Genomic DNA, 17,266 nt, shown 5'->3' with positions numbered 1-17,266 from the left:
GCACTGGACTAGCCTGGACCGCGAAGGGAGCAGCCGGAACCCGCCAGGCTCAGAGCCCAGCCGCCCCTCACTCACCCCGAGCCTCTGCCGCCGCGACCCGGCTCACAACATCCGCCCAACCTCTTGGCTACGGCGTCCGTCCAGGGCCAAATCACGCGCACGATCGCGCGCACCGCCTCCAGCCGCGCACGCGCACTGGCCCGAGCCCAGCCTGCGCTAGTGGATCCCCTCCAGGGCCTCCCACAGGGTTGTTCCAGGCCTCAGCTTTGCCGGAAGGCCACACCACCTCCGACCTCCGCCTGCTCTGGGGATGCTCCCAGCCCTGCTGCGGCAGAATGCGAAGTGCTAACCGGAATCCCTAGGCCACCTGTCTCCTACCCATACTTGGAGGCCCCGCTCAGACGGTCCTTAAAACGTCTGAAAGGCCGTTCCTGCCAGAGTCCCTGCTACCTGTTACCTCCACCCTTATTTAGTCCTAGTGGACAGCCTCGCTCATCCCTGGGATGACACTTCTGGCGGGTGAGATGGGCCTCCCTGGGCTCTGCAGCCGGGCGTGGGCTGACCTGCCTACAGCTGGGGCCTGATAAGGTGGCAGCAAAAGGGTGGAGGGGAGGCAGTGTTGAAGCTGGGGCAAGTAATTTTCCCCAATTTACAGGGAAAAACTGAAATTCAGAAAAGTTTAATGTCACCCAGGGGCTGGAACCCAGAACTTTAGCAGCTCTCACTTTCACAATGCCCTTGGGCGACTAGGCTGCAGAGGGGTTTCACCCCAACCCCAGGACACCTCAAGTGTCCCCACCAAACCTTCCTAACACCTGTCCACTTAGTAGGGAGGCCTCTCAGGGGATTAGCTGTAACTGACCCTTGCAACTGACCTATGGGACCTGAGGCCTGGCCCCTCATGGCTCCTGTCACCAGGTCTCAGGTCAGGGTCCAGCAGCCCTGACCTGACATGTGGAGCCAGAGCCACCCAATCCCGTAGGGACAGGTTTCACAACTTCGCGGATGGGGCTGTGGTGGGTCACAGTGCAGCCTCCAGCCAGAAGGATGGAGTGGCTCCCACTTCTGCTGCTTCTGACCCAATGCTTAGGGGTCCCTGGTGAGTGCCTCCCACCCTGATCTCCATCTACCTTCAGGAGGGCGTTGGGCCCATCCTCCTAGGATGAGAAAAAAGCTGGGGAGCCAGAGGCTCAGTGTACATGGGGCAGTGACCTTGGCCTCTTGAGCACAGCTGGGAAGCCCTAGGAACACACATACATTGCCCACTTAGGCCTCTATTAGCACGTCTGCTCTAGCACTGAGGCAGTGTTGGGACCACACAGATGCATGCACACAGCAGGTAGTGACCTCTCCTGAGCCTGATCTACCCCTCTAACCTAGCATATGCCTCTGTGCAGGTGAGAGCCCAGATTTGGTGTCTGAATGCCTAGCCAGGGCCCCTGGCTGGGTAATGTGATGGCTCTGGGCCTTAGCATTCTCATTTGAGAGATGAGATGGGGCAGGCTCCATCACCAACTGCTCTCACAGAGCGTACATGTTAGATCTGAGCCCGGTGCCTGCCACTAAACAGAGGCACTGGTGATAACTACCAAGTCTGGGCCTGCTTCCCAGGGGAAATTTTTTTCACAAGTATCTGTGCAGGGCAGCTAGACTGGCCCTTGAAAGTGCATACAGGGTCCATCCCAGAACTCTTGTAGCTTTGATCCCCTGCATGAACAAAGTATGGACATACCAATACACATTACTGACATGTATGCCCACCTGACCCGCACCCACTCATGCCCACTCTGCAGGGCAGCGCTCGCCATTGAATGACTTCCAGGTGCTCCGGGGCACAGAGCTACAGCACCTGCTACATGCAGTGGTGCCCGGGCTTTGGCAGGAGGATGTGGCAGATGCTGAAGAGTGTGCTGGTCGCTGTGGGCCCTTACTGGACTGCCAGTGAGTGGCCACTGGGCCTAGATAAGACTGGGGGCAGGGCAGGCTGGGCTGTGGCGTTACCCTGTGCCTTCTCCAGGGCCTTCCACTACAATGTGAGCAGCCATGGTTGCCAACTGCTGCCATGGACTCAACACTCGCCCCACACGAGGCTGCGGCATTCTGGGCGCTGTGACCTCTTCCAGAAGAAAGGCGAGTAGGGGTGGAGAGGGACAGGGTGGGAGACAGGGGACCTCAGCCCAAGTTGATTTTCTGTCTCTTGCTCCCAGACTACATACGGACCTGCATCATGGACAATGGGGTTGGGTACCGGGGCACCGTGGCCACAACCGTAGATGGCCTGCCCTGCCAGGCTTGGAGCCACAAGTTCCCGAATGATCACAGGTGAGACAAACACCTTCCCTCCATCCCGGCCTGGGGCCTTCCCCCGGCACACACTATAGTGCTGTTCTGGGCCCTCAGATACACGCCCACGCTCCGGAATGGCCTGGAAGAGAACTTCTGCCGTAACCCTGATGGCGACCCCGGAGGTCCTTGGTGCTACACAACAAACCCTGCCGTGCGCTTCCAGAGCTGCGGCATCAAATCCTGCCGGGAGGGTAAGCGGCGCCGGGTCAAGCTGGGAGAGTGGAGGGACAATCCCACGCCCGTCCACCAACCCACTGGCTGTTTGTCTCCAGCCGCGTGTGTTTGGTGCAATGGCGAGGATTACCGCGGCGCGGTGGATCGCACGGAGTCAGGGCGCGAGTGCCAGCGCTGGGATCTCCAGCACCCGCACCAGCACCCCTTCGAGCCGGGCAAGTACGCGCAGGCGGTGTCGGCACCCAGGGGGCCGGGCTAGGGAAGGTCCAGGACTCCAGGGCCAGGGCTCCGTGTAGGGCAATTGGGCGGGGCCAGACAAGCCTGAGTCCCAGGGTCTTGTTCACGCCCCATTACCGCCCCCAGATTCCTCGACCAAGGTCTAGACGACAACTATTGCCGGAATCCTGACGGCTCGGAGCGGCCCTGGTGCTACACTACGGATCCGCAGCTCGAGCGAGAGTTCTGTGACCTTCCCCGCTGCGGTAGGCGGCGGGAACCGGGCCTGGGAGGGTACCTGGGAACCTTGGGGAGGGGGGTGGCTTGACTGGGGAGGGAAGAGGGGCTGGTCGTGACCTGAGAGCATATCCCTTGGAGTACCGTACACCTGCGAAAGGCGGGTTTGGTCCCAGCCCCAGAGGGATCTCAGCTATAGCTCGGGGTCTGACCTATCTCGGTCCATCCAAGGGTCCGAGGCACAGCCCCGCCACGAGGCCACGACTGTCAGCTGCTTCCGCGGGAAGGGTGAGGGCTACCGGGGCACAGCCAACACCACCACCGCAGGCGTACCTTGCCAGCGTTGGGACGCGCAAATCCCGCATCAGCACCGATTTACGCCAGAAAAATACGCGTGCAAGTGAGGTGGGGGGCGGGTGTTGGGACGTGCTGCCGCGGGTGAGACGGGAGGAGGGTAGTCACGGGCTTAGGGCTGGAGGCTGGCGGGCTAGGACTGAGTGGAGCGCCTGCTTAGAGACCTTCGGGAGAACTTCTGCCGGAACCCCGACGGCTCAGAGGCGCCCTGGTGCTTTACACTGCGGCCCGGCATGCGCGTGGCCTTTTGCTACCAGATTCGGCGTTGTGCGGACGACGTGCGGCCCCAGGGTGAGGCCCAAGCTTGGGGGCTAGAGCCGGGGCTGGAAGCCTGGAACCGGAGGGCCAGGGCGAGGTCTCGGCCTGATGGCTGCCCCCACCCGCCGCAGACTGCTACCACGGCACAGGGGAGCAGTACCGCGGCACGGTCAGCAAGACCCGCAAGGGTGTCCAGTGCCAGCGCTGGTCCGCTGAGACACCGCACAAGCCGCAGTGAGTTCCTGGTGCTCCCGGCCCCGCCAGGGCCCTAACCCCGGGGCGGCATGTTTTGGTGTCTGGGACCAGAGCCTGGAGATGGTTGACACTACTCTGCCACGATTTTGCTCCCGCTCCTAGGTTCACGTTTACCCCTGAACCGCACGCACAACTGGAGGAGAACTTCTGCCGGAACCCAGATGGGGATAGCCATGGGCCCTGGTGCTACACGATGGACCCAGGGACCCCATTCGACTACTGTGCCCTGCGACGCTGCGGTGAGCACTAGTGATGCTTCCCCCATGACCCTGCCTCAACGCCCACCACCAAAGACTGGCTCCCTTAACCCCAGTGAACTTTGTCTTTCAGCTGATGACCAGCCGTCATCAATCCTGGACCCCCCAGGTTAGGAGTTGGGCCAGTTATGGGTCAGGCCCTTTAGCCCACCACATCCACAGAGTCTGGGTTTCATCCAGCCCATCCCGTCCCACAGACCAGGTGCAGTTTGAGAAGTGTGGCAAGAGGGTGGATCGACTGGATCAGCGTCGTTCCAAGCTGCGTGTGGTTGGAGGCCATCCGGGCAACTCACCCTGGACAGTCAGCTTGCGGAATCGGTGAGGCACAACTGCTTGTCTCCCACAGAGAGCAGCTAAGGTTGTGTCCTCTGTAGTTATCCCACTGGGGGTTGGGAATCTATCCCTGCCCCTAGAGGTCCTAGCCAGAAGATGGCAGGTCTAGCATCTGTCCCAGGACTCTGTTCCCTGTCCTAATTCCTCACTCCTCCAGGCAGGGCCAGCATTTCTGTGGCGGGTCTCTAGTGAAGGAGCAGTGGATACTGACTGCCCGGCAGTGCTTCTCCTCCTGGTGAGCCTCCCTTGTGTTTGGGGACCCAGTCTCATCCCACCTTCCCCCTTCCCCAGGCAAGCTAACCAGTGAGCCTTGTGGCAATGGACTGAGAGTCACAAATGACCTAACAGAGCTTCTCTCCCAGCCATATGCCTCTCATGGGCTATGAGGTATGGTTGGGCACCCTGTTCCAGAACCCACAGCATGGAGAGCCAGGCCTACAGCGGGTCCCAGTAGCCAAGATGGTGTGTGGGCCCTCAGGCTCCCAGCTTGTCCTGCTCAAGCTGGAGAGGTATGTGGACAACCTGGGAGGGTGTGAGGTGGGACTGGGCCTTGTGGCCTCAGACCCTGAGTGCCCCCATTCTTGCTAAAGATCTGTGACCCTGAACCAGCGTGTGGCCCTGATCTGCCTGCCCCCTGAATGGTATGTGGTGCCTCCAGGGACCAAGTGTGAGATTGCAGGCTGGGGTGAGACCAAAGGTAAGAGCACAGTGCACAGGACTGCTCGTGGCCAGGAAGCCCAGCCTTGGATCTTCCTCCAGGGCCCTCTCCTTCTCCCCATTCGCCTCACTGCAGGTACGGGTAATGACACAGTCCTAAATGTGGCCTTGCTGAACGTCATCTCCAACCAGGAGTGTAACATCAAGCACCGAGGACGTGTGCGGGAGAGCGAGATGTGCACTGATGGACTGTTGGCCCCTGTGGGGGCCTGTGAGGTTGGTGGCAGGGCCCTGGGCCAGCCCTGGGAGGGTATGGGGGGGCTAGAAATGAACTATTTTATCATGAAGGGGGCTAGTCATTGCTGTGGCCCAGGGTCCTCATCAGTTCTCCTACTTGCCAGGGTGACTACGGGGGCCCACTTGCCTGCTTTACCCACAACTGCTGGGTCCTGGAAGGAATTATAATCCCCAACCGAGTGTGCGCAAGGTCCCGCTGGCCAGCCGTCTTCACGCGTGTCTCTGTGTTTGTGGACTGGATTCACAAGGTCATGAGACTGGCTTAGGCCCAGCCTTGACCCCATATGCCTTGGGAAGGACAAAACTTCTTGTCAGACATAAAGCCACTTTTCCTCTTTACGCCTGTACAGATGCTTCTTAGCCTCTGCTTCCAGGAAATGAGTCAGTGACTCCTTGCTAGGGCCTGGGTGGCTTGAGCCCAGCACACCCTGGGCTAGGTGATCTGTCCCTGGGACTACTTTTGCCCATGGGTGCCGTGGAAAGGCAGGGTCTCACTAGTCCCCCAGACATACTCTTGGGAAGGGTGGTGCAGAGTCGTTGCTAATGGAAGGGGCTGCAACAGGGAAGCTAGGCTCGTACAGAGTCCTGGTTGCCAGGACAGGCAGAGGCTAAGCCTCTCACTGTTCCTTCCCTTCCCACACTGGAGGCAGATGAAGCCCTTGTGGCTACCACACCCAGAACCTAGGGTCTCTGCACACCAGGGTGGGAGGTGGTGTTGGGATTGGCTTGGTACAAAGTACCAGCAGGAACCAGGCTCTGTGTCCTAATTTATTATGACTACATAGCCCACATTCCTCTGCCCCACGCATCCGTGGAGTCCAGAGCCCAGAAAGCCTCCTGTTGCCCTGCCAGACCTTGGAGCTCCCCAAGAGCGAAGTGTGGCATAGGCTGATCAGCTCATGCAGAATGGCAGGGCTTCAGCTGCCCAAGTGTGTGCGTAGCCAGAGCACAGCATTCATGAAGCTGTCTGACTCCACCTCCACCTCTGATAGTGCGTGGGTGCTTTTGGGATAGAGCAGGAGCCTGTAGAAATTAGTCAGCAACATTTAAGGTTGGAGGGTCCTCCTATGCTCACCTGCCCACCAGCTGCCAGGGCTTTCCTGCTGCACTCACCGAACAGGCACATTCCGGGTCTTGAGGGCACGGTAATACTCCATGCCCTGCTTGAAGGGCACACGCCGGTCCTCCTGGCCCAACATCAGTAACAGTGGTGTCTTCACCTGGGTGTTCGGAGAGGAGTGGGGAGCTGTGTTGAGCTGGGCCCTGGGTTCTGGATGGATGGGCAGCACACAGGGCAAGGAGGGGGCTGCATACCTGAGGGATGTATTTGATGGGCGATTTGTCCAGCATCTCAGCCCACACGCTGAGGTCTGGCAGGCAGTCACTGCTGAAAGGAAAGCCAGCCTCCACCACGCACCTGCAAGACACTGAGCTGATGCAGACCCAGGAATTCTAGGCCTGCAGGGCTCCATGAGAATATGAGGTAGAGGAGGGAAGGGCAGGGACCTGTGGTGTATGCCTACCAGTCAGGGATGTCAGTGGAGCCCAACATGGAGGCGATGTTGATCACAGGGTTCCGGGCCACGCAGGCCCTGTAGGTTTCTGGGTACTGACCAATCAAGTGGCAGGAGATGAAGCCACCATGGGAACCACCCATAAGGGCCACATGGCTTGCATCAAAGTGTTCCTCCTGGAGCACCTGTTCCACTGCAAACTGTAGGGTGGGGCAAAGCATGCTGCAGCCAGCTGCCCACTCAGCTGAATGGGGGCATCCCCCTGGCAGCCCAAGTTTCAGCCTGTCCAGAAGCCCCAGCCCCTGCTACCTGGACATCCTTCACATCCTGGTGGCCCACATTGCCTGGGAGGGAGAGGATGCTGTCCTGGCCAAAGCCCGTGGAGCCACGATAGTTCACTGAGGGCGGGGAGGGACCAGACAGTGTAGTCAGGCAACATTCCCAGCCCCCTGGACACCCTTTCCACACATCTGTGAAGTAGGCCCTGGGGCCAGCTATACCACAGACTGTCAAGGGGAAGGGACCCAGAGATTTGAGGCTGCCACCGAGTAACCACAGTGCCCTTCCCCTGGAAGTCCCAAGTTAGTCCTTGTTATCACTATGCCACAGAACCAGAGGCTGGGCCCCGGCAGTTCCTGGTAGTGGTTACTAGGTCTGGGCTACAGAAAGACCTGGAGACTAGAGTGGCACCCATGGTGCTTGTACAAACCAGGTCCACCCCTCTCACTCCACCACAGTCCTAACAGAGCTGTGGGTCCCTGCTCACTCACCTAGTAGTACCGCAAAGCCCATCTTGCAAAGCATGGCTGGGAACAGCATCCAGGCAGTGACAAAGGATGAATGGGGCCCCCCTGCAGACAGGGAGCAGAGGGTGAAAGGGCCAGCTAGGAGGAGGGCTGGGAGGGCAAGGGCTCTTTAACACCAGATGCCTACCGTGGGGCATAACCACCATGGGCACCTGGGTCTTATCTGGAGGGTTGCAGGGCTGCAGTAGGATTGCTTCAAAGTCAAGGCCAGCTGCAAGGAGAGGGCAGCAGTCAGCAGGGCCAGCCTAGAGGCTTCCCCAACCAAGGGCCCATCTGTAGCTGCAGGTCTGGGGCTGACCTCTGGGTCAGAGACCTGGCCAAGGTAGTCCACACCATGACACATGGACCCCAGAAGTCTCATGCTTCTTCTGCCCTCGTCAGGGAGCCCCACCCTGCAGGGACAGCATTCAGGATGAGGTGTGGTCACTGAGACTTGTATGAGGCCTATTTTCTTTGGACCTGGGTCTTCCCACCACACATGATTTGGCCTGGTGGAACCCAGGTGATACCCAGAGCAGGCACTCAGATGTCTAGATGCTACTTCCCATGCCCATCCACAAGAGGAACAGAAAACCTCTTAGAGGTCATCCCCAGAAACCCCACAATGTGAGACAGGAGGTAGCAAAGGTCACCGCAGAGGCTTTGTGCTGGGGAACCTGGAGAAGACATCCCTCTGCCCCTGGCCCAGCTCACCATACTGCACATTCTCTTGCTCTGGGGGTGGCTGTAGCACCCGGATGCCCCAGTGGATGTCAGGAATGGGCTCGGCCTCCTCCAGGGACACCCACAACACTGACTGCTCCTTCCCTGCAGAAGGCAGGAACCCAACTTTCTGCCAAGGGGAAGGAATATGTCACAGGTGGCCTGGCTGCCTCCCTGCCCTTCCCTTTTGCCCACAGTGGGAAATAGGCAGCTCTCACTATGCTGGGCCCTCCACCCACCTCCAGAGGGTATAGCATGGCTTCCTGTTGTGGGATGGTATATACCAAGGTATTCACACTCATACAATCACACACAGGCACACCCTTCCCTCCTCAGCTTTTAGGCTCTGTTGTCTCCTTAGATCTATAATACCAGGACTGGGTACTTCCCCAGGCACCTTGTTCTGTACAGAGCAGATTCTAGCCTAGTAGTTCGTCCCTGTGAGTGCCAAACCCTCATGGACCATGCCAAGCTGGGCCTGTGTCTTGGCCCATCTGTATGCTGACCAGCCATGGTCAGACTCGGGGGCCAATTCCCTGACCTGGTGAGCTTGGCCTGCCCAGACCCCCTGCCTCCACGGCCTGGGACCCACCGACACTCACCAGGGTTGGAGGTAGGCTGGGTGTGGAAAACTGTGCCACCATGAGGTCCCGGTCAATTGTGAGCAGCTTCCAGCTCCCACCTGACCCTCCTGGAAAAGGCAGATGCCACTAAGTGCTTAGCAGGAGCCATCACCTTTCTTACCTGCTTCTCTTTAACAGAGTCCCAGGCTGGAGATTCTATGGAAAGGTGCCCAAGAAGGTGCCCAACTGCACATGGCCCTGGATGAGCCTCCTGCTCTCAGTCCCTTGTTCATCTGACAGACACTGGCTGGGCTGGGAACTGCCAGACCTTGAGATACATCAGACCATGCAGACACATCTGCCTGTCCCTTGGTGGCTGCTGTGTGCAGGGTGGCAGCTAGGACCGGGGAGTGTGCTGATTTGGGGCAGTGGTGTCCAAGCAGATTCTGAAGCAGTTGTACAATGAGATGTAGCTTTGGAATAATATTTTGGTAGCTTTGTGGAGGAGCGGGTACAGTCAGGTCAGGTGGAGGACTCAAAACACATCTCAAGGGCAGAATCACCAGGCCTAAGTATGGGGAAGATGCAGGAGTCAACACTGGGCTTTTCCTGGGCCCTGAGGTGGCAGAGCTGCCTCTGCCTGAGACAGGCACCCAAGGTTTGCAGAGGGAGAAAGATGACTCTGGCAGATCTTGGTAAGAGAGAGTTTTGTGGGTTTTAGGAGCAGAGGTAGGGGCCATGCTGAGGCTGGGCCAGGACACATGGAGCAGAGTTAAGTGCTAAAGGGCAGTAGAGCAGGGAAGCTAGTCTGTTGGTTGGGTAAGGGTCTGCACGGACAGGGCCTTTGGGGACCTGTTAGTAAAGGCTGTGGAACAGTCAGTGGTGCTGAGTGGCTGAGAATGCCATCACTGCCCCACATGCTGGAGCTCCAGTCCCCCACTGCCTGGCAGGCTTGCTCACCAGCCCTGTCCTTACCACCATCCCCAAAGCCTTGCTCACCAGCTGTGAGGGAGGTCACAGTGCCCACTTGGGTGTCCACAGCAAATAGGTCCTGAAGCAGAGAGGAGGCCACATGTGGGACCACATCCAAGAGTACTCCCTCTACATATGGGTCCCTCCCCTACCTCCTCTCTACTGTCTTGGAGAGCCCTGGCCAGACCAAGGCTGTGGACAGCTATGGTGATGGTTACTCAGTGCAGTAGGGAGTAGCGTGAGGGCTTGGGTTCAAATCCCAGCACCATCACAACTTGCTGGGTGACCCTGGGCAAGGTAAGGAATGGCTTTGAGCCCCTTTGAGTTGGCATGAGCACCAAATATCACACCCAAAAGGAGCCTGGCACACTGTGGGTGCCTTTACTCCATCCCTGGGGGAAGGGCTCAGTCCTGTCCCCATCAGCTGCCATTACAGTGTGTTCAGGGACCCACCCCAGTGGCAGTCCCCTTGACCCCCAGCTAGAAATGCCTGGGAGGGGTTGCATCTCTGCCTCAGATGAAAAGGCCTGAGTTCTGCTGTGGTGTACCAGGCCAGCCTGTCCCTTCCAAGAGAAATGAGTCCAGGATGGGCAGGCAGGGTTTTAAGGGGCTGATGAGACTTTGTGGCTGGGCATTTCACCCAGGGGCATGCACGTGCTATGTCTCGGGGCGCAGGGCTCCTGGGGGTTGACCACAGGGGCTGCCCCTCAACACCATCAGTGTCCCTCACCTGCCGGCTGCGCTGAGCCGAGTCAAAGACCACTCTCTGGCTGTCAGCTGACCAGCATCCCAGAGGCAGAAGGCTGCAGTAGATCCCAGAGAAGTTCTCTGTAAAGACAGGAGGGCTGGGGCTGCATCCAGCAGTAGAGGTAGGGAGGGTCAAGTCTACAAGGCAGGCTAGGGTACTGGGGAATTCACCCAGGGCCCTGCTCAGGCACCAGTCGGGCCCCTGCAGCTTGTGGCACACATGGGTGCACCCTACGCGATGAGGAACTGCCTGAGTGGTGGCTGAGGGGCAGAGGCCTCTGGGGACCCAGAGAGGCAGAGCTCAAGAGCTCCAGAGAGAAACCGTGGGTGCTGAGAGGAAAAGCACTTGCTCTCCTGAGTTGCTTCAGTTGAGCCCAGGTAGGTACCAGGTGCTTTAACCAAGATATCATTTGTCTGTCTTATCTCCACTGTGGTGCTTAGCACAGCGTCTGGCACAGGGGGCTCAGTAAATCCTACCCTTTAATATCATCACTCACTTAACGCTCACTATCATCCTATGAGGCAGGCAGACATAATCACCCCTCCATGAAGAAATGGGAGCTCAGGGAGGCCAGGACCCTGTCCGAGGACATAGCTAATTTAGGGCAGAGCTGGGATTCATACTACATTCCCACCACTGCATCCCTGCAACCCAAAGAGAAGACAAAGAGGCTATCCCTCATCCACTGAACTCCTGGAACTGGCCGGGTGGCCTGAGAAAACAAGAGACTCATCCTTGAGATGTTCCAGGAGAATCCAAGCAGAGCTATGAACACTCAAGACAGGAGTCTCTCAGCCAAGAGCCACCCTCCTGAAGACCCAGCTGACTTCAGAGCTGGACAAAGGTTGCTGGGGTTAGGATGGCGGACAGGATAATATCATGCCCTTGGGTCCAGAGCCTCTCAAGTGTGACATTCCAACCTAGTGCACTTCCTGAGACCCACTCGAAGGAATCATGGTTTTGGTTTGAACCAGCCATTGGAAAAATAAGAAAAATCTAATTATGACCTGCAGCACAGGAAATAACACATCATCAGCTTGGGCCACTCTGATCTCAGCTTGGTCCTACAACTCCTTGCTATCGAATTGTTCCCTATGGTGACAGCCCCACTCCCTGAGGATGCTGGGCATAGGGCTGGCCCAGCAGGGAGGGAGGGCCCTCAGAAGGAACCTAGGAAAGAAGAACGGGGCGGGATGCAACAGATGGCAGGAAAGCAGAGCTACAGGCCCCACTGCACCCACCCAGCCAGGTATGCCTTACCTCCCAGTTGCCGAGGCACAATGTCTACCACCACTGAGGTAACCTTGGTATACCAGTCATACTGCAAGAGAACACAATGGTCAGGCCCAGTAGGGGACAGGCAGTTCCCTTAGGGCACAGTGCCCCGTGCCTATCCCCTTTTGCCTCAGGTAGCCCCAGGAGAGGAGGGAACTGGAATAAGCCTGATATATCTCTTTTCTGGTGACCTGGACCAGATGCCCAAGGGGCCTCAGATAGGCATGTCCCTCTGACTTTTACTAGGGGCCCAGAGCTCTTCCTGGGGAGGGTCTGGGATTGTGTAACTCCCCACTATATCCCAGCCCCTTGCAGAGCCTGGTTACATGCAGTTGAGAGCCAAGGGGAGGAGCATTCTTGCAGATCAGCATTCTCTCAAGGTGGCATGCCCCAACAGTGCAAAGCTCTCCATGGCAGCACTCTCAACCTCTAGGCCCTGCCTTGAGAGGACAGGCAGAACTCACACTGCTGCTGCACTGAGGACAGAAGGGCACCTACTGAGGGCCCATGGGGAGATGATGCTGGCCCTTCAGCTGTCATCCACCATCCCATCTTCTTGCTGACCATCCTCCCATCCCCGCCACCTCCAGCTCACCAGGCACAGCTGGCTGCACTGATGATGGGGGATCAGAGATGGGTACTGCAGGTAGACAATGCGACATTGGTCTGGGCTCAGCCGGGGAGAAGAGACAGCCAGGGAATCATCTGAGAGGAGCTCTGGGCCAGATGGAAACAAGAGCATCACGCAGGCTGGCAGGGCCAACATGTGTCAGCAAAGCACAGGTGGGCATCAGCCACTTACCACACTTCCCCCCGATGAGGTCCACATAGTACAGGGCTGACCTGGAACCGCGAGACAGACATTCAGTCTCAAGGCCAGCTGGGCTGCAAGGTCCCTTGCCTTGCCCCACTCCCTCACCTGCGATTGGTGCAAAAGCGGATGCCCAACCGGAAGGGCTCATGCCACCAGCCCACAAACACCACACCAGCATCTCCAGGGGCCCAGAATGCCTGCAAACAAGATCACAGGGCAGAAGTGAGCAAGGGATGGTAGCTGAAGAAGGGCCCCAGACTCCAGGAGGGACATAGGCTGTTGCTGCTGACCTGTCCAGGGGACACATTCTCAGGGACCCCCTCAAGCACAGAGATGTTGCCACTCTCGACATCCAGCACGCAGAGCACAGGGATGCTTTTGGAAACCATGTTTTCTCCCCAGTCTTCGTAAAACACAAACTGATCCCCCTGAGAACACAAGATACTCAATGCCCAGCCTGTCTATAGGACCTGCTCTGCTTCCTAGAAGCTAGTGCCTCCCCAGGTCTGACAAGCACAGTATGGGAAGGGAGCACACTGAGCCCCAGGGCTGCCCTGCTGGGCCTTCGTGGATTGACCACGAGCACCTTGATGGGTTGGTCTGGCTTCTTCAGCCTGGCTATCTCATCATCGCTGGCACTGACGTCCAAGGCTTTGGTCTGAAAGAAGGACTCGGCCTTGGGGCGCTTCCTCTCTGCCACATACAACAAGTGTGTCTCCGAGTGCGACCAGGACAGGCAGCCAAAACAGTCTGGGTGCAGGGAGGGCCAATCAGGGGGGGGCCCAGGGCTACGGCTACCCCTCCTGTCCACCCCGCCTGCTCACCAGCCAGATGCCTCACCATCCTCATAAACAGGCCCATGTTTCTCCAGCACTGATAGGTTGAAACTCTTGAGCTTCCGGTTCTTCTCCCAGACCTGAGGACATCTGGGCATTAGGCTGTTTGCCCGCTAACAGAGCCTTATCTGTGGGGCAGAGCCTCTCTCTAGTCACCCACTACCTGGTCCCATGTAGACTCACCTCCAGGAACTGCTTCTCTTCCCCAGGGCCCGTGCCTCCAGCCTTGCGCAGCACAGCTTTCATGCTGCCTGAAGGAGACTCTCTGCTCAGCAGTCTGTGGACATGGGGTAGCACAGGTCAGGAGTATCTTGCAATAACCCCTTCCTGCTCCCTTACTGGGCACCACCTCTTAGGAGAGATTCTTGAGGCTCTGGCCCCACACCAGCTTCTGGAGCACCTTGCCTTTCCTCCCTGAGGCAGAGACTCTACTCTCCCCAGCTCCCCCAGGCCACCACAGGCTCTAGTCCAGGTGAGTTTGGAGCAAGCCTCCGTTGCTTATCAGGCCATGTCACCAGAAACTGAATGAGCTCCCAAGGGGGCAAGAATCTGGCTCCTGGCCTCCCTTCTAGGCACATGGTGGGCATTCACAAAAGACTTGCATTGCAGATGCTGTGGCCTTGCTCACAAGATTCCTTCCTCAAACTTACTCCCCCCGGGTCTCCACACTGTTGCCTGCAGGTCCGGCAAACACCACTGAGTCCCCGTCATGGAACACCAGGTATTGGCGGCAGAATCGAATGTTCTCCATGCGTTCCAGGTCCCTCTGGGTCCACTCTGTGAGGGGAGGCATGAGGCTGCTCACCTTGTCTTGGCTACTCCTGGCTACTGCCCCCCAGCCCACCTGACCCAGGAAGGCCTAGATCTTCCTCAGTCTCTCAATCTGTCTCCAGACACTGACACCCTGGCTGCGGGCTGGACAACACTTGTCCACAACCCTAGTCCAGGCCTCCAGAGCCTGAGCTGACAGCCTCTTTGAGAGAACCCCCTAGTAACCCCAGCACCCACCCTGGAATCTTGAGGGCAGCCTGGCATGTGTATGGGATGGAGTGTTGGCGGAGCACCCTACAAAGTCCACGCCCTGAGCCCAGGTTTGAATTCTGCCCCTACACCATCATCTCGTGCACTCATGGGCACCATCCGATAACGCCCCGCACGCCCCCGCCTCCCCACACACCTGTGTGCAGGGACCTGTGGGAGTGTATCCTCCAAGTACAGGCCGGCTCCCCATACACCCTTACACACTGTCAAGCAGCGAGCCCTCCACACCCGCTTCCTTCCCACCCCAGTGCGCGACCCCGTCGCCAGCCAGTTCCCCTTCGCACACACACCAGTGTGCACCGTCCGGTACTGGCCGCCGTACTGTGTGGTGACCTCCGGGCCCAGGCAGGCGGCGCTCAGCGCGGGCTGGCGGCTAAGGCCCCGATACAGAGCCGCCGCCTCCTCGGGCTCGCTCAGCAGCACCTGCGCAGGGGACACACCAGGGTCAGGCCCGGTCCGGGCTGCAGGGACCACGGGGACCGCGGGCCGAGCCCTCACCTGACGTTCCATAGTCTCCTCTCTGCCGCCTGGGCGAGGCGGGGCGGGGGGGGTGCTCGCGCCCGGAAGTGAGGCTTCCGGGGGCGGAGCCTGGGACCGCCCGGGCTGTCTCCGCCCCTGCCCTGCGGCAATCTGGGAGGGGGGGCTTTCGGCGAATAGGCGAGAACCGTTGGCAAGGGGCGGGCCTTGACGGTGAGAGGACCCGGCCTCGCAGCGAGAAGTCCCGGGTGGAGAGAGCAGGGGCGTCGAGAGGAGGAGCTGGCCTTCCAGGGGCGGACTAGTCAAGTGGGGGGCGGGGCCGTGGGCCGAGTCCCGGGCCTCTTACCGAGGGGCGAGGCGTTGGATCTCGGAGGAGAGAGGGCGGCCCTGTGGAAGCGGAACCCGGGAGCCGGGCTTCGGGGGGGGTAGAAGGGCCTACGAGAGAAGCGGGTGAGACAGGACTGCGAGGCGGAAGCAGCGCGGTCGGACGGGCATGGCCCGAGCACCTGAAGGGCGAGGCCCGAGGGGAATGGGACCAATGAGTCTCTGAGGATGAAGGGCGAGGCGGGCGGGTCCAGAGTGGAGCCCCGCGAGGAATGAGGAGCCGGGAGCCCGTGAGGGTGAGGGCGGGGAGGGGGGAGCCGGCCGCATCGTGGATCTCCCGCGGCTCTGGGGCTGACTGTAGGGTTCCTTCGGGTCCACTACGAGCCGACATTCACTAGACAGTGCCAGGCCCTGCCCTGGAGGGACTCCCAGGCAGACGAAGAAGAGAAAGGCCAGAGTCCGGGCGGAGGGCGCAAAGCAAAGCCCTGGGGTGCGGGGCAGAGGGGCGAGTGCCAACTCTCAGGGTGCTGCCTGGGCTTATCAGTCACCAGGCCTGCCGCAAGAGCTATCTATCCCCGCAGCCTTTACCCACCCTTCTCAGTGGCTCCTTGTTGGGGACTGTGAGCCGGTGGGTTCCTTCCCCTCCTCCCCAGGCCTCAACCTGAGCTCTTGGGTGTGGGGACCCTGGTGGGCTCAGACTCCACCAAGGTCCAGGGAGCTTCCTGTGGAAAGAACCTAGGCAGGCAGGCTTCCTGTGCACGTGGCACAGGATTGGCTGGGCTAAGGTGCCAGCAGAGATCAGGAGAGGCTGGACAGTAAGGATGTCCCCTCCATATACCTGAGTCTGGCTGGTCTTCCACATCAGGGCCCTGGCTCCCTGCTCCATGGTGTGCTTGTGATTGAGAGTCCACCTGTCTGGCCTGCAGCTTCCCCTTTCCCATCAGCCGCATCATTACTTACTCAAGATTACTAGTTAAGTTAAAAAAAAGAGTCCTGGCCGGCCGGGCGCGCTGGCTCACGCCTGTAATCCCAGCACTTTGGGAGGCCAAGGCGGGCGGATCACGAGGTCAGGAGATCGAAATCATCCTGGCTAACATGGTGAAACCCCGTCTCTACTAAAAATACAAAAAATTAGCTGGGTGTGGTGGCAGGCGCCTGTAGTCCCAGCTACTCGGGAGGCTGAGGCAGGAGAATGGCGGGAACCTAGGAGGCGGAGCTTGCAGTGAGCCGAGAATCGTGCCACTGCACTCCAGCCTGGGTGACAGAGTGAGACTCTGTCTCAAAAAAAAAAAAAAAAAAAAAGTTCCGGCCGGGCGCGGTGGCTCACGCCTATAATTCCAGCACTTTGGAGGGCCGAGGCGGGTGGATCACCTGAGGCCAGGAGTTCAAGACCAGCCTGGCCAACACGGTGAAATCCTGTCTCTACTAAAAATACAAAAATTAGTGGAGTGTGGTGGCATGCGCCTGTGATCCCAGCTACTTGGGAGGCTGAGGCAGGAGAATCTCTTGAACCTGGGAGGTGGAGGTTGCAATGAGCCGAGATCGTGCCATTGCACTCTAGCCTGGGCAACAAGAGTGAAACTCTGTCTCAAGGAAAAAAAAAAAAGAGTACCAACTTTCTGACGCCACTGCATTTGTGAGTATGTACAGGACTGTATCAAGGCCAGAAACAGGAGTAGAACGAGTGGCCCCAGCCACCAGTTTGGGTGGAAAGATTGGAAACTAGGCTGTTCATCAAGCATTGTTTATGATAGGAACACTGGGAACATAGCACCTGTTCCTAAGGTTGTGTGTGGTAGACTGGCTACGA

At 58.7% G+C, this 17,266-nt stretch overlaps 3 protein-coding genes across 6 annotated transcripts in view; 1 reads left to right on the top strand and 2 right to left on the bottom strand.

Annotated features, from left to right (window-relative positions):
• RNF123 (ring finger protein 123) overlaps positions 1–162 on the bottom strand; it is a 34,024-nt gene extending 33,862 nt beyond the window's left edge. For both annotated transcript variants that reach the window (XM_050780715.1, XM_050780716.1), the window contains exon 1: positions 76–162. The gene's annotated coding sequence lies outside the window, so the exon portion shown is untranslated. The remainder of the gene's footprint in view (positions 1–75) is intronic.
• A 67-nt stretch (positions 163–229) lies between these two features.
• Positions 230–5,723, top strand: MST1 (macrophage stimulating 1). Of its 3 annotated transcripts, XM_050780822.1 has the most exons (18): positions 1,006–1,099; positions 1,794–1,941; positions 2,018–2,130; positions 2,208–2,322; positions 2,401–2,537; positions 2,619–2,739; positions 2,884–3,002; positions 3,205–3,373; positions 3,488–3,618; positions 3,717–3,819; positions 3,943–4,079; positions 4,171–4,206; positions 4,295–4,415; positions 4,588–4,665; positions 4,793–4,939; positions 5,021–5,127; positions 5,224–5,363; positions 5,489–5,723. In XM_050780822.1, the coding sequence occupies exons 1-18, from the start codon at positions 1,006–1,008 to the stop codon at positions 5,648–5,650; spliced, it is 2,178 nt and encodes a 725-aa protein (XP_050636779.1). In that variant the 3' UTR covers positions 5,651–5,723. The 3 variants fall into 3 exon arrangements, with proteins under 3 accessions (XP_050636781.1, XP_050636779.1, XP_050636780.1); XM_050780824.1 differs by lacking the exons at positions 1,006–1,099; positions 1,794–1,941 and adding an exon at positions 230–415; XM_050780823.1 differs by lacking the exon at positions 1,794–1,941 and having other exon boundaries at positions 1,017–1,099.
• A 416-nt stretch (positions 5,724–6,139) lies between these two features.
• On the bottom strand, positions 6,140–15,732 carry APEH (acylaminoacyl-peptide hydrolase). The gene is made up of 22 exons (XM_050780819.1): positions 15,154–15,732; positions 14,946–15,078; positions 14,265–14,391; positions 13,798–13,891; positions 13,619–13,694; positions 13,365–13,528; positions 13,069–13,206; positions 12,884–12,975; positions 12,767–12,807; positions 12,560–12,681; positions 11,950–12,010; positions 10,672–10,769; positions 9,969–10,020; positions 9,009–9,097; positions 8,398–8,536; positions 7,832–7,915; positions 7,669–7,749; positions 7,208–7,296; positions 6,908–7,098; positions 6,699–6,801; positions 6,498–6,604; positions 6,140–6,407 (listed from the first exon to the last, which is right to left on the bottom strand). Exons 1-22 carry the CDS (start codon positions 15,163–15,165, stop codon positions 6,302–6,304), a joined length of 2,199 nt encoding a protein of 732 aa, XP_050636776.1. The 5' UTR covers positions 15,166–15,732; the 3' UTR covers positions 6,140–6,301.
• Positions 15,733–17,266: the final 1,534 nt, after the last annotated feature.

This window comes from Macaca thibetana, chromosome 2 (genome assembly GCF_024542745.1).
Source record: "Macaca thibetana thibetana isolate TM-01 chromosome 2, ASM2454274v1, whole genome shotgun sequence".
NCBI classification, from domain to species: domain Eukaryota; kingdom Metazoa; phylum Chordata; class Mammalia; order Primates; family Cercopithecidae; genus Macaca; species Macaca thibetana.
The sequence above is the reverse complement of the archived record's forward strand: the minus strand, read 5'-3'. Positions and strand labels throughout refer to the sequence as shown.

Excerpts from the sequence above, each read along its gene's own strand:
- MST1 (XM_050780822.1), top strand. The coding sequence starts at position 1,006 with ATGGGGCTGTGGTGGGTCACAGTGCAGCCTCCAGCCAGAAGGATGGAG. Across the intron at positions 1,100-1,793 it reads CCAATGCTTAGGGGTCCCTG|GGCAGCGCTCGCCATTGAAT; the intron begins GTGAGTGCCTCC and ends CCCACTCTGCAG. Across the intron at positions 3,619-3,716 it reads GGACGACGTGCGGCCCCAGG|ACTGCTACCACGGCACAGGG; the intron begins GTGAGGCCCAAG and ends CACCCGCCGCAG.
- APEH (XM_050780819.1), bottom strand. Across the intron at positions 14,392-14,945 it reads GTACCGGACGGTGCACACTG|AGTGGACCCAGAGGGACCTG; the intron begins GTGTGTGTGCGA and ends CTCCCCTCACAG. Across the intron at positions 6,408-6,497 it reads ACCCGGAATGTGCCTGTTCG|GCTCCTGCTCTATCCCAAAA; the intron begins GTGAGTGCAGCA and ends TAATTTCTACAG.